The 22050-nt window shown below is 42.6% G+C and overlaps 1 protein-coding gene across 2 annotated transcripts in view; it reads right to left on the bottom strand.

Annotated features, from left to right (window-relative positions):
- The window catches only part of LOC124799294 (glycerophosphocholine phosphodiesterase GPCPD1-like), an 84444-nt gene that overhangs the window by 20522 nt on the left and 41872 nt on the right, over window positions 1-22050 (bottom strand). For both annotated transcript variants that reach the window (XM_047262877.1, XM_047262876.1), the window contains exons 10-12: window positions 3282-3437; window positions 3068-3198; window positions 2763-2898 (exon numbers count right to left, since the gene is read on the bottom strand). In XM_047262877.1, coding sequence (XP_047118833.1) covers window positions 2763-2898; window positions 3068-3198; window positions 3282-3437 — 423 coding nt within the window. The remainder of the gene's footprint in view (window positions 1-2762; window positions 2899-3067; window positions 3199-3281; window positions 3438-22050) is intronic.

The raw sequence follows: 22050 nt of genomic DNA, 5'->3' as shown, positions 1-22050 counted from the left end.
CTATCAGTTTCAATGCTTCATTGCATCATCTTCAGGCTGTTTTGATGGGATACAGGTTGATACGATCCCCATGCATAACTCATCAGTTGCCAGCATTACTAGATTCGCAGATAATGTGTCAGTACTCAGCATGGTTGGAGTGCTGACACATTATCTGTGAATCCAGTAATGCTGGCAACTGATGAGTTATGCATGGGGATCGTATCAACCTGTACCCCATCAAAACAGCCTGAAGATGATGCAATGAAGCGTTGAAACTGATAGTGACAAAATAAAATCATAAGGACGGCTGTAGGGGTTTTTATTTTTTGTCACGATAGTAAACGGCCGTTGTCCCAGGGACCTTCTGCTAAAAGGATGGACACGCAAAAGCGATTTCCTTGGTCTTAGGGGTCTTCCTTTTGGACTTTTCTTGCTGCTCCTTGGGATTCTCCAGCTGGGAGGGCTTCACTGGTACAGTCTCCAGGTCTGAGGAGGATCGTGAAGCCCTACGACCAGCTCCTTTTAAGCACTTCAGCCACTGGCAGGCATCATCTTTCCCACTAGCAGAAACCTGGGAAGGGAGTGACCCAAGGAATCCCTTCCTGGCGAGAGGAGCTGAAGAAGACTTACACTTCTCTGGCTGGGAAGTGGGAGACTGGTGTCGCCGATGGTTGGGGGGCCAGTGCTCCCGAGGTAAGTGGTGCGGGAGCAATGGGGAGGGGAGATTGCCCCCCACCATCAAGGGGGCAGGTGAAGCCTTCTGGCTCTGAGAGCTGACTGGAGTTCGCAGAACTGATGGGGCTACAACTGTTCTCATAATGGCAGCATATGAGGTGGTCATAGCCACAGGATGTAGGTGCTCATATTTTCTTTTAGCCTCAGTGTAGGTCAGTCGGTTCAAGGTCTTGTATTCCACGATTTTCCTCTCTTTCTGAAAAATCCTGCAGTCTGGCGAGCAAGGTGAATGATGCTCTCCACAGCTGACACAGATGGGAGGCGGGGCACATGGAGTATTGGGATGTGATGGATGTCCACAATCTCGACATGTGATGCGAGAAGTACAGCACTTAAAGCACCGCATTGGGGGAGTGATATATGGTTAACATCTCAGCAACAGACCATCACCTTGACCTTCTCGGGTAAGGTCTCACCCTCAAAGGTCACGATGAAGACACCCCTCAGACCCCAATGGACGCACTGCACAAAATGAACACATTGCCGCTCTAAATTGGCATGCAGGTTGTTGTCAGACTGCAAAAGAAAGTCCCTGTGGAATATAATACCCTGGACTATATTTAAGCTCTTATGTGGCATGATGGTAACAGAAACATCCCCCAACTTGTTTCAAGCAAGTTAAGCCTGTGACTGGGCAGAGGATGTTGTTCGTATCAAGACTGACCCAGAGCGCATTTCAGACAAGCCCTCCACCTCCCCAAACTTGTCCTCTAAATGCTCTACAAAAAACTGTGGCTTCATCGAAACAATGGAGTCCCCATCAGTTCTCGTACATACGAGGTACTGGGGTGAATAAGGTTCGCTGCCATCCTTAGCCTGGTGTTCCTCCCATGGTGTGGCTAGGGAGGGGAATGATTTAGGGTCATACTTTCTTGCATTCTACTGAGACTTGGAATGCTTAGAGACTGCTGATGTCTGATCACCAGCAAGTGATGATGTGGTATGCTTCATCACGCGTCATCCGTCCTGATGCCACCCACTCCGACCAGGGGCCCTACCCACAGATGCCACCCAGCTAGATGGCCATTTCTGGGAGTCCCAATGCCCCAGGGTGATGGGCATCTACTCCTTGGCATACACAGGGAGTTAACAACGCAGGCATCAGCAGAGCGATCCCTGTGTTGTCAGGGGGCTACAACCAACAGGGTACATGGCGGCCCCACCACAATGAATTTGCTACGGTGCTGGATATGAGGTGCAAAGAAGTCCATGGTCACCGTTGTTGCAGAAACCGACACTGCATAGTGCATGGTGGAAAACGCACCCAGGAAGGTATCCTCACCCAAGAGATGGAGAATGAGCTGGACTGCAATGTGACAATGAGAAAGTGGGCTAAAGATCAAGGCACGATGGACACAATGCACCATATAAGGTGCCATCCCCAATTGGCTCCTCTTCGGGAAAATTTTGAAAATAGAGGTCAAACCCTACAGGGGACCATCACAAAGGCCAAAACATGAGAGACTCCTTTTAGCCGCCTCTTACGACAAGCAGGAATACCTCGGGCCTATTCTAATCCCCGGACTCGCAGGGGGGTGCAGTATGAGAACAATTTGAATACAGCATTGACAAATGCTGTGCATCTCAAGGGAGGCATATTGAGCACCTATGACAAGGTATGAAAAAAAACTTTTTGAGTTTACCATTCATCAAAAAAATAAATTCATTGTACATGTTTATTAGTTTCAGAAATATAGACATGCCAAATTAGCTGATTCTTTTTGAAACACCTAGTACATAAAGTGCAAAAGTGATGCAAATAAAGCAAACAGGAATAAATTAACCCATAAAATTACTATTTTATTATTTCTTTTCCCACGCCTTCTTACACTCTTTTCCCCTTTCATCTTCATGTGCTCCCATCTGGGGGGAAAATACCATATTTTAACTACTGCCTTATCACTATTACTGTCAACTGTATTGCCTGTACATTATTTGAATGACTCACATTACTTAGGTGCTAAAAGCTACATTCAAAAATTGCCATCATGTCAGAAAATTTTCATTAAACTAACATTTTTACAAAATCTGCATACTTAACTCACCAATATACCAGCAGACAGGGCATAATATACTGCCATTGGTATATTCCAAGTCCTCATGTCACGATATGGTGGATACTTCGCTGTTATCCCCTGAGTAAGGAACATGACGGGATACAAATTCTGCTTGAGCCGTATCCTGTGCACAAATTTTTTTAACATTTTTCAATTAAATTTATTAACAAAATACAGCACTTTTAGTTTTATGCATTCAACATTAAAATATGAAATCCAAATGATTCATTATTCATCTAACCACGAAACTTTTGGAATACTGATTATATTTGTTAATACTGATGAATGCTTACATTGTGCATATATCTGGGTGGAAGCACGAAAACACAATCTTGCGGCTTCCACCGTGTTGCAGAATTACTTTGAGCACAGTATCGAGATACATGTTGAGATCAAATGGATCAACAAGCTCGTATGTTCCATCCTAAGAGGAGTTAAAAAATCTTTAAGTTAGTTCTAAAATACCGCAACAACCAAAAAACTCAGTAAAAAAGAAAGATGTTTTACCTTAAGTTCCATTGTCCATTTAATTTCAACATTGAAGCCCACATGTGGATCTATTATCTCTAATGCTTCTTGAAGAGTTGGGAAAGGCTGATGTTCTTCCAAATCATCATCAAAAAATCTGGGATTCCTGTTCTTCCCTTCTTCTAGATGATACACCTTAGTCAATAAATAAAATCTGTTAGTCTGCGAAATACAAGGTCCACTCATCAACAGCAGTTCATACAATTTACTTTAATATCTGAGAAGTGTTCACAAGTTTCAATTTGCCTGAGGATTAAACCAAGGGAGCCTCACAGCATGGGGGTACATCACACTCATCCACCTGTGGAAAAGTTAGTTTGCAATAACTAGTAAGTCAATTATCAACTGAAGGAGGGAAGAAAACCCCTTATGACTACAAGATTATTATGATACTGAGCAAAGATTTGGATATGGCAAGAGAAGAAAATATTTCACAGGAACTATCCCAGCATTCATCCAGGGGGAGGGAGAGGGAAAGAACTGCACTCTGCTGTTGTGCACATCATCACAGTCAACTACCTTATGAGCAAGAATATTAATGCTGATTGGAAAAAATCATTTTGTAACCCTGCATGAAATACTGGTGTAAAGAGTTCAAGAAAACCACCACCACCACCACCACCACCACAGTTCAGAACAGCAAGGCATTACTATCTGCAAAGTTGTCGAAGGTGACCAGCATTTAACTGTGCTTGAAATCTCTCAGAAACTACAATTATTGAAGTGTCCAGTCAATTATTCAGTATGAGTTGAATTTGTGGAGAGTGCCAGCTCACTGGGTTCAGAATTTTCTGAATGATGAGCAGAAAGCTACACGAGCAGCAATTTCTTGCACGTTTCTCACAGGATACGAGACAGAAGCCGATGCTGTTTTTGGCAAAAATAGTCAGTTGTGATGAGACTAGTCCCTAATTACACCCCCTAGTTGAAGTCCAACAACATAGCCTCACAAGGGAATGGCAAGAGGACACCAGAGAACATGATACAGCCGTCTGCCAGAAAGGCCACTGTCAGTGTTCTAGTACTGCAAAAGCACGTAGCAGGTTGATTTCCTACAGGAACATAAGGCCTCCAGAAAGGTCACTGTCAGTGTTCTAGTACTGCAAAAGCATGGAACAGGTTGATTTCCTACAGGAACGTAAGGCCGTTAATGCTGCCTACTACTGCAATCATCTTTGTCATGTTTGAGCTGACTACCACTCAAAAAGGTGCAGCACATTAATTGGGGTCGTTCTTCTTCACACCAATGCCAGACCTCACATCGCACCAGTATTCCTGCAAACATTGGCCAATATGCATTTGACTGCCCTTAAGCATCCAACCTCCAGTACAGACAAGTCAGAACGTGACTTCCGCAAGTTTGGACTATTCAAGTTAGCTCTTAATAAAGTATTTCAAAACCAGCAAGGAATATAACAGTTTCTCCGCAATTGCTTTGGTGGTAGTCTCACACTTTCTTCGAAAATGGGATTAAAACATACCCAAACAATGGCAAGTCTATCAATAACATGGGTGATTATTTAGAAAAATAGCACTAGTAAACCTGAATTATCTTTAAACAGTAAAGGCTTGCTTATGTTTGGTCTACCCACATCAGCGTGAAATGAAGTACAGAGTTTAGGGTTGAAGTGTGAAAACATAAATGGAAAACATTTACCGTGAGGAGATATTATATACCTATTATTTTTTTTATTCTTAAAACAGATTTAGCCAAAACACAAATTGTTATAGATTAATTCACTCAATCGCAATGTAGTATTTAATGCTATCACGATAATGAACATGTCTTAAAATGTAATATTTTTGTTGACAAAATAAACAGAAGTAAGGCCATAAAGAGGAGAGTTATTATTTGTATGTGTGTAAAAGCAGCCCAAAGTCCATGAAGATGATACAGTAACACAACAGCAGTACCCACCAAAAATGGCATTGCCCTGATTCTTCCCCATCCAAACAAAATGGCAAGGTTTGTGGAAAACTGTAGGTTGCTATTTGAATCTAACAAAACCCTCAATTACCATAAAGAAATGAGTGGAGAGGTGTTTCCGTGGTGGTTCGAGAGCTGCCCATTAAAAATTTTGGTTGAGCTGCTTGAACTGTTACATACAATGCCTCTTATCATTAGATGATTCTTAACATGGTGCCTAGAGCTTCCTCCAGAGAACATGACTTTCGATTGGCTAAAACAAAAGAACATTTCTGTGTCAAACTATTTCAGAAAGTGCAAATTTTTGGATGTGTGGTTCTTCATAGAAATTTGTGTTGCTGGCCGAGGATAATAGCAAAAGACTTTGTTCCATTTTAATGGCACACAGAATGACGAAATGTTTGTATCTTTTAATTTCTTTGCAAGTTTCATGTTAAATCTTGGTGTTGCAACTTGGGAATGACTGGAACCTCTTACATCATAATTGAAGCTTCCAAAATTAATTAAATAATTTGAAAATATATGACATAACGATCAAATCATTTCCCTACTCCCACCACTATCCCTCTTAATCCACCCTACAACACTGAAAAAGAATAAGGCACCAGAGCACACATATTGTTTATAGGCACCACCCAGCATCAACCTCCTCCCCTTCCTCTGATGCACAATCATCAAAAAGTTACTTTTGTCAAGGTATACAGTAGGCCAGTATAATAATTCTCAATAGTATTAAATGACTCCAATGCCAACTAACATGAGATGACAGAAATAAGCATTTTTTTAAACATAAAATACAATTTTTTAAAGATACAATACAATGTAATAACACTATTTTCATGCTAAAAGAAAACATTCTGATGAGAATCATCCAATGCAATATGATGACAGTCCTATCAAGTCAATAGCAACATCTGACTCAATGTTATGAAGCTACTATCTGCTAATTTCAACATACTAAGGTAGAAAGTGTGGAAACATTGCAGCAAATTTGAATAATACATGCCTTTGTCCACAAACATAGCACAAAAATTGTGCATTTTATTAATGCATATGTTGCTTTGCTGATGCAGATCTTTCAAGTACATGCAATAACTGCCATATTATTCAGCAAAAAAGATATGTGGCTTCTCACAATTAGTCTCTAGGACACAAATGTTCGGAAGGCAGGTACTAGTATTTCTAGAAAGAAATTTATGAAGGGAAACTATATGGGGTTTCTATTTTTCTTTTTTTTCCTTTTTTTATTCAATGTACAAACTTTTGAGAAACTGATCTTCTGCTAATATCTCCCAAGTGTAGCTATGCCAAGATTGTTACGACCTACAAATCACTAAGTAATATCCATTTCTGTCAAAATCTTGAAAAGAAATTAACTTCAAACCTCTCAAATGAAGAGTTACTATCAGTGTCTGTGTCTACTCAAATTCTAAGTTTCACGTAACACTCTTTTGAAAGTAGTAAAATCCTCTTTTGAACGAGGAAGGAGTGGTCTGAAAGCTGTAAACGCTTTGTCGTACCGCTATCCAACTAAACTGTCCCTTCACAAACAGTAAGAACTGGAAACCATCAAAGTTTTTTATAAGCTCAATGGACAAAATACCAGTTAGCCCCTTGAAAGAAAACACTTGTCTCTTTGGAGCACTAAATATGGCTTAGAAGTGATACCACGAATTATCTGTCCATCCACCACTGACTGAGTTAAATCAGCATTGTGTGTGTGTGTGTGTGTGTGTGTGTGTGTGTGTGTGTGTGTGTGTCAGACATAGAGAGAGCATGCCTCCCCATTGGTAGTGAGGCACCAGCACAATAAGACATATCGACTGGAGACATGAGAGAGTGTCAGAGGGCAATTGTCAGTCAGCAGCAGCCGCCCGAGACACAAGCAGCCACAGGGAAGTAACCGATCTTGTGTCATTTTATGAGTTCCTAACCAGGAGTGAATTTTATGATTTCATCTGTGTGTTTTGGTAGTTTAGTTTTTTAAATTTCTGCATGTTAATTCAATACTTAGTACGCATATCCTCACATTTCTGTTCGCATCGGAAAGTAAACCGATTTTGTGACATATTAAAAGTTCCTAATCACCTGTGTGCTTTGGTAGTTCAGTTTTTGAATCTCTGTGTCGTAATCTAATATACTGGACACAGTTCTTGCATTTTCCTTCGAGTCTGCAGTAGAGCTCCATAGCGTGCATCAATAATCATTTGCTTGTCTGTATAATGTAGTTTTCCATGATCTTGCGACATCAGCAGTTTGGTACCTTACAAATTCACACATCTTTTTTTTTTATTGTGAAGGCTGTGTGCAGATGCAGGTCGAATTGGTGACATTTCGCTCTTAACTCTAGGCTGTGATGACTTCTGTTACACAGCTTGGAGCTGCAGTGGAAGGCCATCACTGTTGTGGGCCGGCCGTGTGGGGCCAATGGGTGTCCAACACGTCTGAGTGTGCCAATTGGCCCGCACCAGTAACCAGCCCAGTTACTGCTTGCACTGACGATGGCACTTCATCTGTGGTCAAGAGGGAGATTGCCTCGAGGTGTGGCAGGCAGAGAAAGAAAGACTCCGCAGGGGCCACAAGAAAGGCCTCCCTGGTTAGTCTGATGAACAGGTTCCAGGTGCTGTCTATGGCTGACACTGCCTCCAGCCAGATGCAGTCGCTTGTGCTGTTTCAGAGGGAACCTCTCAGCCTGCAAGATGCAGGAAATCACAAAGGATGGGATTATAGGTAGTTAAGAGCTTCAATATTATGCAGGTTATGGTGCTCCTTAGGGACATGGCTGCCAAGGAGCCAAGGACAGGAAGAAGGCCAATGTGCACTCCGTGTGCATACCGGGCGGAGTCATTGCAGACATGGAAAGAGTCCTTCCAGATGTCATCAAGAGCACAGGATGCAGCCAACTGCAGGTGGTGCCTCATATCGGTACCAATGATGTATGTCGCTTTGGACGGAGTCATTGCAGACATGGAAAGGGTCCTTCCAGATGTCATCAAGAGCACAGGATGCAGCCAACTGCAGGTGGTGCCTCATATCGGTACCAATGATGTATGTCGCTTTGGACTGGAAGAGATTCTCTCTGGTTTCAAGCAGTTAATAGAAGAGGCAAAGGCTGCTTGTCTTGCTTGCGAGGTGAAAGCAGAGCTCACCACTTGCAGCACAGTTGACAGAACCAATTGCAGATATGTGGTACAGAGCCGAGTGGAGAGTCTTAACCAAATGCTCAGACAGTTCTGTGACTGTAGATTCCTCGAGCTACGCGACAGGATGGTGTGGTATGAGTTTCCGCTGAATAGGTCGAGTCCACTATATGCAGGAGGCAGCTACATGGGTAGCAGCAGCTGTGTGGCATGGAGTGGCCGGATTTTTAGGTTAGAGGCTTTCAGGGAAATAAAAACAGGGCTTCAGTCTCAAAGGATTCAGGTCAAACATAGGAAGAACGTAGATACAGGAACCGTCAGTATAACAGTTGTAAATTGTTGTAGCTGTGTTGGGAAAGTACCAGAGGTCCAAGCACTAATAGAAAGCACTGATGCTCAAATCAACATGGGAACTGAAAGCTAGCTAAAGTTGGAGATAGGTTCAACTGAAGTTTTTCCGAAGAATCTAACGGTGTTCTGAAAGGCTAGAGTAATCACAGAATATTGTCTTGTCAACACTGATTACTATTACTGGCCATACAGTTTCCTAAGTGAGAATCCATAAAGCAACATTTTGGAAATGTGTATTTTATTTGAGGGAGGGTGAAGGAACAAAGAGGAGGAGAGGGGGGAGAGAGAGAAGGGGAGGAGGGGGAGGGGGAGAGGGAGAGGGAGAGGGGGGGGGAGAGAGAGAGAGAGAGAGACGGGGGGAGGGGGAGGCAGAGGTGGGAGTGAGGGAGAGAGGGGGAGGGGGAGGCAGAGGGGGGAGTGAGGGAGAGAGGGGGAGGCAGAGGGGGGAGTGAGGGAGAGAGGGGGAGGCAGAGGGGGGAGAGAGGGAGAGGCAGAGGGGGGAGTGAGGGGGAGAGAGGGGGAGGCAGAGGGGGGAGTGAGGGGGAGAGAGGGGGAGGCAGAGGGGGGAGTGAGGGAGAGAGAGGGGGAGTGAGGGGGAGTGAGGGAGAGAGAGGGGGAGAGGGGGAGGGGGGAGTGAGGGAGAGGGGGGAGTGAGGGAGAGAGAGGGGAGGGAGAGGGGAGTGAGGGAGAGAGGGGAGAGGGGGAGGGAGAGAGAGGGGTAGGGGGGAGTGAGGGGCGAGAGAGGGGGGAGAGAGGGGCAGGGGGGAGTGAGGGGGGAGAGAGGGGCGAGAGAGGGGGGGAGGGGCGAGAGAGGGGGGAGAGGGGCGAGAGGGGGGAGAGGGGGGAGAGGGGCGAGAGAGGGGGGGAGAGGGGCGAGAGAGGGGGGAGAGGGGCGAGAGAGGCGGGGGAGAGGGGCGAGAGAGGGGGGGGAGAGGGGGGAGAGGGGCGAGAGAGGGGGAAGAGGGGCGAGAGAGGGGGGAGAGGGGCGAGAGGGGGGGAGAGGGGCGAGAGAGGGGGGAGAGGGGCGAGAGAGGGGGGAGAGGGGCGAGAGAGGGGGGAGAGGGGCGAGAGAGGGGGGAGAGGGGCGAGAGAGGGGGGAGAGGGGCGAGAGAGGGGCGAGAGAGGGGGGAGAGGGGCGAGAGAGGGGGGAGAGGGGCGAGAGGGGGGAGCGAGGGGGGGAGAGGGGCGAGAGAGGGGGGAGCGAGGGGGGGAGAGGGGCGACAGGGGGGAGAGAGGGGGGAGTGGGGAGGGGGAGGGAGGGAGAGAGGGGGGAGTGGGGAGGGGGAGGGAGGGAGAGAGGGGGGAGGGAGGGAGAGAGGGGGGAGGGGGAGTGGGGAGGGAGGGAGAGAGAGGGGGGAGTGGGGAGAGGGGAGGGAGGGAGAGAGAGAGGGGGGAGTGGGGAGAGGGGAGGGAGGGAGAGAGAGGGGGGAGTGGGGAGAGGGGAGGGAGGGAGAGAGAGGGGGGAGTGGGGAGGGAGGGAGAGAGAGAGAGGGGGGAGTGGGGAGAGTGGGGAGAGGGGAGGGAGGGAGAGAGAGGGGGGAGTGGGGAGAGGGTGGGGGGGAGAGAGAGGGGGGAGTGGGGAGAGTGGGGAGAGGGGAGGGAGGGAGAGGGGGGAGTGGGGAGAGGGTGGGGGGGAGAGAGAGAGAGAGAGAGAGAGAGAGAGAGAGAGAGAGAGAGAGAGAGAGAGAGAGAGAGAGGGGAAGTTAACTAAGGAGATACACATCAAAAACAACTGAACTTTAACACATGGGGAAAATGCGGGCAATTGGGTTTTCAATGGGCCATGCTACAGGCAGAATGATTTTTCAGCCAGCGAAAACGTAAATGTAAAGTCTTAAGATAAGCTGTGAAATGAATAAGAAGTTGCAAGCATCTTTTCAAGTATCAAATTAACTATGATACCCATAACAGTAACACAACTGCAGCACTGACTGCCTCTCATACAAGGAATAAAGGTTCTATAAATTGCTGGAAAAAATGAACAAGACATCCAGAAACACTGGACCAAAAATTATAGATTTTCAGGAATTAATAGTAACATGAAAAATTACATCTTATCAGGAAATTCCATACATAAATCACCTAAAAATTTGTAATCAAGAGCTGCAAATCCTATTGTACACCTTGTTCGCTATAAGTCTCTGTCATATAGCAAATAATAACTAGTATTCATTCAACAGCACTCAGTACATCTACATAGGTATGAAGTACATTTTCATATGTGAACAACTATATGTATCTCTGTGTGTGCCTCAGTTAATGAAATACTAGTCTTCGCGCATTCTATTTTCATCACCATCATAGATTTTTGAGCGATCAATTAAAGTAGTGTTTTCAGATGCAAATTAAATGTTCCTACAAATCATGTATTGCTGTTCCTATTCATTCTTTATGATAGTAATTGTTGGGTGTAAGTTTGCAAGTTGCCACTAGATAAAATTTGATCCTGCATACAAATTCAAAGACACAATGACAACTGGAGAAATTACAGTATGTGAATAGTGCATAAATGATTCACTGTTGTTTCAAACAGACAAAAGGTCATGCAAATTAATTTTGAAACAAATTGCAGACAGTATTTCAGATTATGATGCTGGTTGTAGGGGATTTGTCAATGTTACAGCATAGTCTGATCAAATGATAAAAAAATTAGAACAAACAGTGCTTCCAAGCCAAAAAGTGATTTACCAGCCATCCCATCTCCTGGGATTACTCTCTTTCAAATTTACAAGCTGGCAAATGAAACATCAATATTGGTTTGAATAAGTTAGAATCACTAATTATGAAGCAGTTCATATTACCCACACAGCCAACTTCCAACGGAACAGTTATCACCTTGTACTGGTCAAAGTTTGTAATAATTTCAAGAGCAGTAGAGTAAACCAACCAAAAATTAGAGCTTTGCTATACTCCTAATAAGGAAAATGAGGTAAGAAAAGAGACGTCCTGAAGCAAGGTGTGTGTGTGTGTGTGTGTGTGTGTGTGTGTGTGTGTGTGTGTCAGAGTGTGAAGACAGATACAGAGACAGAAACTGAGACTGACTCGACAGCACTATTTTGAGTGTTACTGTTGACGCAATAGCAAAGCTTCAGTTGCTTTCCCAAAAATGATACTGCTCTTTATTTTTCCTTTACTCCTCCTGTTCTCAATATTAACATTTACATGACTTTCAACCCACAAATGCACACAAGTAAACTATTTCACATGCTGTAGTAGCAAGATCATTCAAAGAAACCAAATCATGCGTCCAGTTATCTCTTGCTCTTAATGAATCACTGTTCAATGAATATCTTGTATTAAGTTTGAAGCACAGTCTTCCTACTGTCTGCTTAGTAGGAACTACAGAAGCATACAGGTATATGGGGGCCACAATAAATGGCAAAAGCATGATATAACTTCAAAGTGAAAAATAATCTTTTTGGAAACTGCAAGCAACTTATCTTAATTACAGGTGACAGATTTTTAAAAAATGTAAAACTTGCAAAGTTGTCAGGTACAAATGACAATTTCACAATGCAAAACCAGAATATTAAAAAGAAAGCAGTGAATTCCAAGAAGCTTTGACAATTTCATTTTATAAAAATGATGCACAACAAGCTTCAGGAAACTGTCATGCCTAAAATATTGTCGCACTTTATCACCTGTGCTTACCCCACGCACCTCACATTCTGCTAAATCTCTATCATAATCACACAAGTGAAGGATCTTACTTCTTGGGGATGAAGCCTGAAATAATTTTAAACATCACATATCTTTCCAGGACTCTTAACATCTGTTGCTGAAAGTCATACTTAGCACACATGTGCCAATTAAATGTCACCACTGCTTGTACAAATACACATGAGGTCCTCGTAAGGTATGTGCAACATTTGAAGGTTATGTAAGTTCCTACACATCTAAAATTTTCAATAACTTGAGGAACAAAATTGAGAGTTCACTTATTTTTATAGTAAAGAAAGTTCCAGCAGAATATAAATACTTTAGGAATAAAGCAACCAAATGAATCTGAGTCACTGAAAGGCATACAATAAAGGATTAGAACTTTGCTAGCTTTCGGAAATATTCTTTAATGAGCTAGAGTACATTTACATGAGTACAAGACCCCCCCCCCTCTCTCTCACACACACACACACACACACACACACACACACACACACACCACACGTACCCATACCCTCTGTGCTGTTTACATTCCTTGTACAGACTGTATCCTCACACATGACTATTTCTCCTGTTTATGGGCCAAATAGAGGAAACCTTCCTAGCATCTTGTCTGGTTCAGGTTTGCTGATGATACCTTCATGATCTGAATCCAGGACTGTGTCAGTATCTCCATTCCTCCACCATTTAAACATCTTGTCTACCATCTGTTTCACCCAGTTCTCCTCAACCCAACACACACTTTCCTGGAAGCAGACTACCTCTTGGATGCCCCATACCTCTGTCCATATTAAGCCAACTAATCACCAACAGCACTTCACTTTGTCAGCTGTCACACCTGCGACACAAAAAAATCATTCCCCTATAGCCCAGCATCCAGTGAAGGGAGTATTTCCAAAGACAAGAATTCCCTGTCCCAATATACTGAAACTTTCACAAAGACCTTCACAGACAATTACTAGCTCCAAATGTATATCCAGTTTCCTGTCAGAAAGGTCACAGTTTGTAGTAACTGACAGAATGTCAGAGTAAAACAGAAGCTATTTCTGGTGTTCCCCAAGATAGTGTTATACGCCCTCTGCTGTTCCTTATCTATATAAACAATTTATGAGACAATCTGAGCAGCCATCTTAGGTTGTTTGCAGTTGATGATGTAGTTTATTGTCTAGTACAGTCATCAGTAGATCAAAACAAATTGCAAAACGATTTAGGAAAGATAACGGTATGATCTGAAAATTGGCAATTGACCCTACATAAGGAAAAGTGTGAGGTCAACCACATGAGTGCTAAAAGAAATCAGTTAAACTTTGGGTAACTAATAAATCAATCAAATCTAAAGACTGTAAAATCCATATAATACCTAGGAATTACAATTATGAACAACTTAAATTGGAAAGAACACACAGAAAATGTTGTAGACAAGGTGAACCAAAGACTGTGTTTTATTGATGGAACACTCAGAAGATACAACAGATCTACTAAAGAGACTGCCTACACTATACTTGTCTGTCCTGCACTGCTGCACTGTGTGGGATCCTTGCCAGATAGGATTAATGGAGTACATCAAGAAAGTTCAAAGAAGGGCAGCACATTTTGTACTATCAAGAAATAAGGGTTGACACCATAAAAAAAAGGTGTTTCTCACTGCAGCTGGATCCTTCCATGAAATTTCAACCACCAACATCCTCTTCTGAATGCAAAAATATTTTTTTGATGCCAAGCTACACAGGGAGAAACAATCATCATAATAAAGTAAGGGAAATCAAAGCTTGCACGGAAAGATATGGGTGTTTTTTTTCTGCAGGCTGTTCAAGAGTGCATTTATAGATAATTGGAGTGAAGGTGGATCGATGAACCCTCTGGCAGGCACATAAGTGTGATCTGCAGAGAAGCCATGCTAATGTAGATGTGGCCTGTAAACAGAATTTCTGCATCATACCCTCACACACTCCTAATCCTCCCACAACCAGCAAGAATCAGCTGCACATGGAGGCAGGGCCTCCTGTGAAAGCAGACTTGTCATATACTAGCTCTGTATCAACTTCTGCACAGCATTTTATGTAGGCATGACCACCAACCAGCTACCCACCAGAACAAATAGCCACCATAAACTATGGGCCAGAGTAGAAATGACCACACAATATCAAATATGCTGTGAAGCACAATATTCTTGAGTTCAATGGTTGCCTCATAACCCTTGTCATCTGAATCCTTCCCTCCAGCACAAGTTCTTGCAACAATGTAGAGGGGAGTTATCCCTGCAACACCCTTTGCTTCCACAATCATCCCCACTGCAATCTCCATTAATCGATTGTCACCAAACCCTGTACCCATCAGTTCCTCGTTCCTCTGTCCTGTCACCCTCTCCCAATCCACATCGTCATCATCATCCTGCACTGCACAAACTCATCAGCTACGGTATACTCTAGCTTGTTAAAGATTATTTTTCAAAAGCTAGTAAAGTTTACATTCTTTCTTGTGTGCTTGTTGCCGACTCATTGTTCTGCAACTTGTGAGTGATCTTAAGTTCCTTCAAGCAGCTGCCAGTGGGCTCACATGCATGCACAGTTGTGAAATCTCATATAAGCAGGGCCTTCTCCCAATTCTGGCTACTTGAGTGTGGTTGTTTGCTGTACAAGCAGTGAAAGCAAGTAGCCAGACTCTAGCCTGAAAAATTTTTCTGGCACTCCCAAGCTGCCAGATCTGCACATCTGCAGAGCTGTCAGAGTTAGAGTGGGGATACTCTCCAAATGACTTGGATTTTGTTTTGTGGGAAATTCTTCAATCGTTTGAAAGCTGTAGCAGTTCCCTTGTTGGACTATTTCATGTTCAACTTAATAACTGATTGTAAGGTAAGTATTTTACTTATTCCTACAAAATCATCACTAATTGAAACATGACACTTATAACTGCCATTTATTCCAGATGTCTAGCAAATCGGAATTGGATTTTCTGTTGAGTGATGAGGAGCTGGAATTGTTAAATAGAACAAAAACACAAAAAAATGAAAATTATTTTGGAAATGTGGTGACACAATACAGGGTGATTCAAAAAGAATACCACAACTTTAAAAATGTGTATTTAATGAAAGAAACATAATATAACCTTCTGTTATACATCATTACAAAGAGTATTTAAAAAGGTTTTTTTTCACTCAAAAACAAGCTCAGAGATGTTCAATATGGCCCCCTCCAGACACTCGAGCAATATCAACCCGATACTCCAACTCGTTCCACACTCTCTGTAGCATATCAGGCGTAACAGTTTGGATAGCTGCTGTTATTTCTCGTTTCAAATCATCAATGGTGGCTGGGAGAGGTGGCCGAAACAACATATCCTTAACATACCCCCATAAGAAAAAATCGCAGGGGGTAAGATAAGGGCTTCTTGGAGGCCGGTGATGAAGTGCTCTGTCACAGGCTGCCTGGCGCCTCGGGTAGTTGACGTTCAGACGATAAGGTTTCATAACTAACCTTTTTCATAGGACTCTCCATACAGTTGATTGTGGAATTTGCAGCTCTCTGCTAGCTCTGCGAGTCGATTTTCCTGGGCTGCGAACAAATGCTTGCTGGATGCGTGCTACATTTTCATCACTCGTTCTCGGCCGTCCAGAACTTTTCCCTTTGCACAAACACCCATTCTCTGTAAACTGTTTATACCAACGTTTAATACATCACCTATCAGGAGGTTTAACACCATACTTCGTTCGAAATGCACGCTGAACAACTGTCGTCGATTCACTTCTGCTGTACTCAATAACACAAAAAGCTTTCTGTTGAGCGGTCGCCATCTTAGCATCAACTGACGCTGACGCCTAGTGAACAGCGCCTCAAGCGAACAAATGTACAACTAAATGAAACTTTATAGCTACCTTAATTCGCCGACAGATAGTGCTTAGCTCTGCCTTTTGTCGTTGCAGAGTTTTAAATCCCTAAAGTTGTGGTATTCTTTTTGAATCACCCTGTATAGTGACACTGAATTTATGGAATGTTTTCATGTGTGGCATTATGGGACAGGGGAGTTAATGCTTTGGAGACAGGCTATTTAGGAAAATATTGTGCCTAGGAAATAGGCCATTTATGCCATTTTTAAAGCATTACTGTCACATATGGAATTGATGTATCTTCAAGAGTAACATATACTAAGAAATAGGCTATCTTCAAGATTTATTTTTCATATTTGCTTTAGTTCCAAGATAGATTATATACTTCAAAATAATGATGAAAGGAAGTATAATTATACTCCCAAGAAAACAGCGCGGGGTGAGTTTTGAGCAATTTATTATTCTTGAGGTTTCAAAACTTCTTGCTCACTCAACAAATGTGATGTATCTGTAGTAGAATTACAGCAAACTGTGAAACCTAATGAATATTATAAAAAGGAAAGATTGCTCCAGACAGTATAGCAACCATGTTGAGTTACTACCCCTTTCCCATCATGTGCAGCTGCTCACAGTCTGGCCCCAGAAGCCAGGGACAGTGGTTGTGTGTGTGTGTGTGTGTGTGTGTGTGTGTGTGTGTGTGTGTGTGTGTGTGTGTGTGTGTGTGTACATTGTCTATTTCAGAAGAAGGCCTTCTAGCTGAAAGCTCAAGTGTTTAGTAGTCTTTTTGTTGTGCCTGTCTACAACTCAACATCTCTGCAGTATGGTGAGTAGCAATTTTTCCTTTTCAAAATATGTTACATTTGTAATGTTTCTCTTGAAATAATTCTAGAAATTGATAACAGAAAGAAGCACTAGTCAAGAAGCAAGTCGCAAGACACCTGTACATTGTTCTTGTATGAAATGAGTTCAGTTTTTAAGCAATGGGTGGCCCATACAGGCATGGTCCTTTTAACACAAAGCTGTGGCCTGAGCTATGCTCGGATTTGATCTCTAAAGTGTTAAGTGAAAAATTCAGGAACACTAGCTATTATCAGTATCATGCAGGGGGAAATGGGAAGCTGCTTCCACTGCAACGCATTCTGATTTTTTCGTGGTTTGTGAGCATGAAGCGGCAAGTTTTAGAGATTTGACATATCAGTTGTTGATCCACCACTATGTATGAGAATCCAACCAGAAATGGGGTTGGAAGTGTTTAAGCAGAACAAATAACAAACACATGTTTCTATGTAATCATAGATGCATATGCAAAGTAATGCCTGTTGTTTTTTTGTGCTTGAAAGTAGTTCTCTGGCAGCTGCTTGAGCAAACCTCTTTACTCATTAGTTATTTATAGTTTACTTACTAAAACAGCCATTTCACGATTACAAAAAAGGAATGTTAACATAATTATAAGCAACAACTTCAGTTTCCTTGCATCAAGTTTACATATTTATTCCTCAAATTTCTCTTCATCTTAATTTGGTTTTGACTGTTGCAAATTCAACCAATAAATATTGTGTTAAGTGGAGTTTCTACCATTAAAGAAGTTTGTTCAGTGCCTAAACATAAAGCAGAACACAAAACATTGTGCTTCATCACAGCATAAGGGAACTCTGGGAAAATTTATGGGAGCTGGAAACGAATTGTGTAAATGGCAGATGTCAACCTGTCTTAACTGACGGCCAAGTATTTTGTGGTATGTGGATGCATATTTTATTTATTAGGTCACTGTAAAATGGCATCTGTAAATCAAGGAATGGAGCAATATCTTCAAAATAATATTTTTTTTAAAAAAATGTGAAAACTGCGACACTGTCAGTACAGAAATGGGAGTACAAGTGCTGCGACATTAAATGACAAGTGGTGTAGGTCTGGTAGATAAAGAATGCTTTTTATGAAGTGTGCTTTTTACAGGGCCAAGGAGAAGATCACCTACTGCAAATGCTAAAGGAAAATATTTTCCACCAACATACTGGAAAATATGACAGCAAAAAAGTCACATGTTTGAAAATGCTGTGTATTCAAACAGAGTGCAAAATAACTGTCAAATTTGGAAATGGGATAGAAGATGAAGTTCCTTCCAATATTTGGATGCACATGACGTTAATGATAATCTACAACAGCTCATAACTGAACTAATCTAGATGGTGTTATGTGGCATCCACACACAATTGCACTCAAGCAGATCTGACAGTATGTGCAGCAATGCCAAAATATGTTAAAATTATGTGCTTGAGCCCATTGAGGGCTAATTAAGTCAAACTAATCAACTTTATTAAGATATGATTTAATAAGAACACACCACAAATGTATCACTGAACAAAGAGCTCTACACTCAGAAAAGTTCGAAGCCAACCTGACATAAGTCACACAGTACTGGCAAAATGTGCTTTTTAGCATCCTGCTGAGTGTGCCATGACAAACAAAATTCAATAGACAACAGATTGTCTACATCAGAGAAAGGCCTTGTTTTCTAAAGAGGAAGTTATAAACGACACACACTGACAGTGATGTATCATAGATGTGGAACAGAGAGGAAGAAAGAGGTTGGTTGGGAGTACACCTTCATCTGTCAACGAAATAGGGAGGTAAAGGAGTGCAAAAACTCTATTGTCAAGTTTAATATACTCTGTTCATCATAAGAATAAACCTGATGTAAACATTCCGCCATGTATTCTTCCGTACTTGCTTGAATATCATTGGATTTTTTTTTAATGTGGAGCAGAAGCCAAGCTGTGACCAGTACAGTCAAGTACAATCATAAGCATACATTTTATGCTGTGTTGCATGCACACAGCCTGAGTGGTAATGTGGGACAACAGCTTTATCAACAGCAGTTGCAGTTCAGATGTAAAAAAGAGACGAGCAAAGAAACAACATAGCTTCAAATATCATTTAATTTTTAAAGAAAATTAAATAATATTCGGAGAAACTTCAGCACCACCGCGTGCTTCTTAGGTGACCAAACGAAAAGCATATAATGCACTCGTTCACACCTGACAATGAATTCTAATTACAAACAAGAGTGATGAAAATTTCTAACTTAAAAGTAGGGTAATTTTTCTGAGCAAGCTATTTGTAATGCAAAAGCCTACTGCAGGGATTTCACCGTACTGTTGAATACTGAAGCCACTGAAGGTATTAATTACAGTCAGTTGTCTGGTAATCTCTTAGCTGCTTCCTTATCCAAATCCGAGAAATACATTTCAGTTCTGGAAGTGTCATCTGCTACATTGATAACGAGCCTATCAACAACAGAATCCACGAAGCCAACCAGGTGCCACATTTTCCCTTCTTCTTTTATGACAAGTCATTCTATATTCCACCAGCATTTGGCAGTGAGGTGAAAAAACTGTGTGTGTTAGTTCCAGTATGCCTGGCAGCTTAACAGTCTTGTTACTTCTCAGGCTAAATCCCGGGCTCGAGATCACTTCTGTTGGGTTCATACTGTAAAGGTACAGTAGCAAATGTAAAAATGCAGCATTTATATGATATGCTCGATGCTGTGAAAACAGCCTCAGCCATCTTTATACTATGCATTAACAGTGTGACAATCAGAGCTCAATGCTAGAGGCTGTGACTATACACAATTTTCGAAATAAAAACTGTATAGCTAAAGCGAGATTAAGAAAAAAGTTGATGACTGTTAATACATTTGACTATCTTAAAGTTTCATCTAATGTAACTTAGTAATGATATATATAATTCATAAGTAGGACCTACTTCCAAGAGCATAACACCACCAGTGTACGTGTGCTATGGCTTCTGAACAATCATTGCGTTTGTGTTTGTTTACATCAGATTTATTCTTATGATGAGCGGATTATAGTAATTTATCCACAAGTCATCCGAATGTAAATTCATAACAATATTTGAGGTAACAGTTCAAAGCCTCACAATAAGCATGATTACTGATGTTTGAAAAGAACTGAGACACAAGAGAAATGTATTCATATGCATATGTTGCAGATTCCAGTAACTCAAATACACTTAAGGAAGAGCAAGTGGGAGAGTCCCACACACAATGGCATATCACAAAGAACCATAACTTTGAGCTATACAAGATTACAGCTTTGCAGAATTTAAAGCCTGTAATAACCCACACATTACTACACTAACCCACATGTTACTACACCTCCACCACTACGGCTGCAGTGCACATCTCATTCGAGTATTGTACAGTTCATTAGCTCTTGTATTTCCACTGGAGACTGCCAATCATGGAAGGTGCCTCAGTTGCTGCTGCAGGAAACCAGTGGTCCCTGGCAGGTGAATACCTTTATATTGTCTTGCCCTGGCTCCGGCTGGTCCATCTAGTACAAGTTCCTAAACCATTATGTTCTGCCTTTGTTATGCTGTCATGTCATGACTCAAAGGTTGTTGATTTCTACAACAGCTTCTTGCTGCTATCGCGGCTTTCCCTCATCTCTCCAATTTGCGGGATCGGCAGATGTTACTGTCACAGGTCTCTTCTGGATGCTGCCACTCTGGGCTCACCCTCTGCACCCGTTGCTTTGTAAAAACGTTCCTTTCAAGTGGTCATCAGCCTCTGAGCATGCATTTGTGCAAGTCAAAGCAAGTTACACTCCATGCCTTGCCTTGGGGCCTTCCAACCTGGTAAACATTTTGTTTTGCAACAGATACGTCCCAGTAAGGGGTGCGGGGTGGGGGCTATTCTGGCCCATCATCATGCAGACAGCTATGAGCAACCTATTGCTTTTGCATCTAAAACACTCAATGCAGCTCAGCAGCACTATTTGCAGGTTGAAAAAGAAGCCCCTCTGATCATTTATGCCATCAAGAAATTTCATGTATTCTTACAAGGTATGAAATTCCACTTAGTCACAGGTCATAAACCCTTAATTTCCTTGTTTCACCTTTCAGCTGCTTTACCTAACAAAGCCGTTCATCGCCTTCAGCATTGGGCCTTAATTTTGTCAAGGTATAATTACGAGATTTACCTCCATCCTACATCCCATCATGCAAATGTCCACACAATGTCACGGCTGCCCGTGGGGCCCGATCTGCTGTTTGATCAAGAAGATCTGTTGTTTTCAACTTGACACAGAAGCACGACAGGCTGTAGGTGGTTTTCCCACTGCCAGCACCATAATCGTATCATCATAGCTGCAGGCCCGGTGCTTAAACAAGTTCACACGATAGGATAGGGCCTGACCGCCCACCGGGCTAGACATCTGACCTGTTGCAGAACTACTATGCTTTCGGTCATCATCTTTCCCTGTTGGATGGTGTCATTCTCTTTATGACAAAGGGTACTTCCCGGGTTACGATTTCCACACATCTGCACAGAGAGGTTCTCACCCCGTTAAGTCAAAGTCATTAGGGAGCCTACCACAATAAGCAATCGGCACGTAGGCATGTGTTCTTGCCTGGTATTCACTGCAAGATGGAATGCCTGGTCACGGCCTGCTACCAGTGCACTTTTTGCCCCCCTTGGCCAGTGCCCACACTACCTTGGGAATGAATCCATGCAGATTTTGCTGGACGTTTTTTGGACACTTTTTGGTTGTTGATTGTAGACATATTTTCCAGGTTTCCTTACATTGTTTGTAGTCCATCTACTACAGGTGAAGCGACACGATCAAGGCATTGTCAGTGATTTTTTTCTACTGAAGACCTGCCCTGTACAGTGGTTTTAAAAAATGGTCCCCAATTTGTGGCTCAATGCATTAAGGAATTTTGCTCCACAATGGCCTCCGCCACATTGGTGATGCCTTCCCTGCTGCTGCCAACCCTTCCTATGTTGTCTCCAGATGCCAAGGCTCCCCAGTTCCTGGCACCCAGTTC

This window comes from Schistocerca piceifrons, chromosome 5 (genome assembly GCF_021461385.2).
Source record: "Schistocerca piceifrons isolate TAMUIC-IGC-003096 chromosome 5, iqSchPice1.1, whole genome shotgun sequence".
Taxonomy (NCBI): domain Eukaryota; kingdom Metazoa; phylum Arthropoda; class Insecta; order Orthoptera; family Acrididae; genus Schistocerca; species Schistocerca piceifrons.
This window is presented reverse-complemented; position numbering and strand designations above follow the sequence as displayed.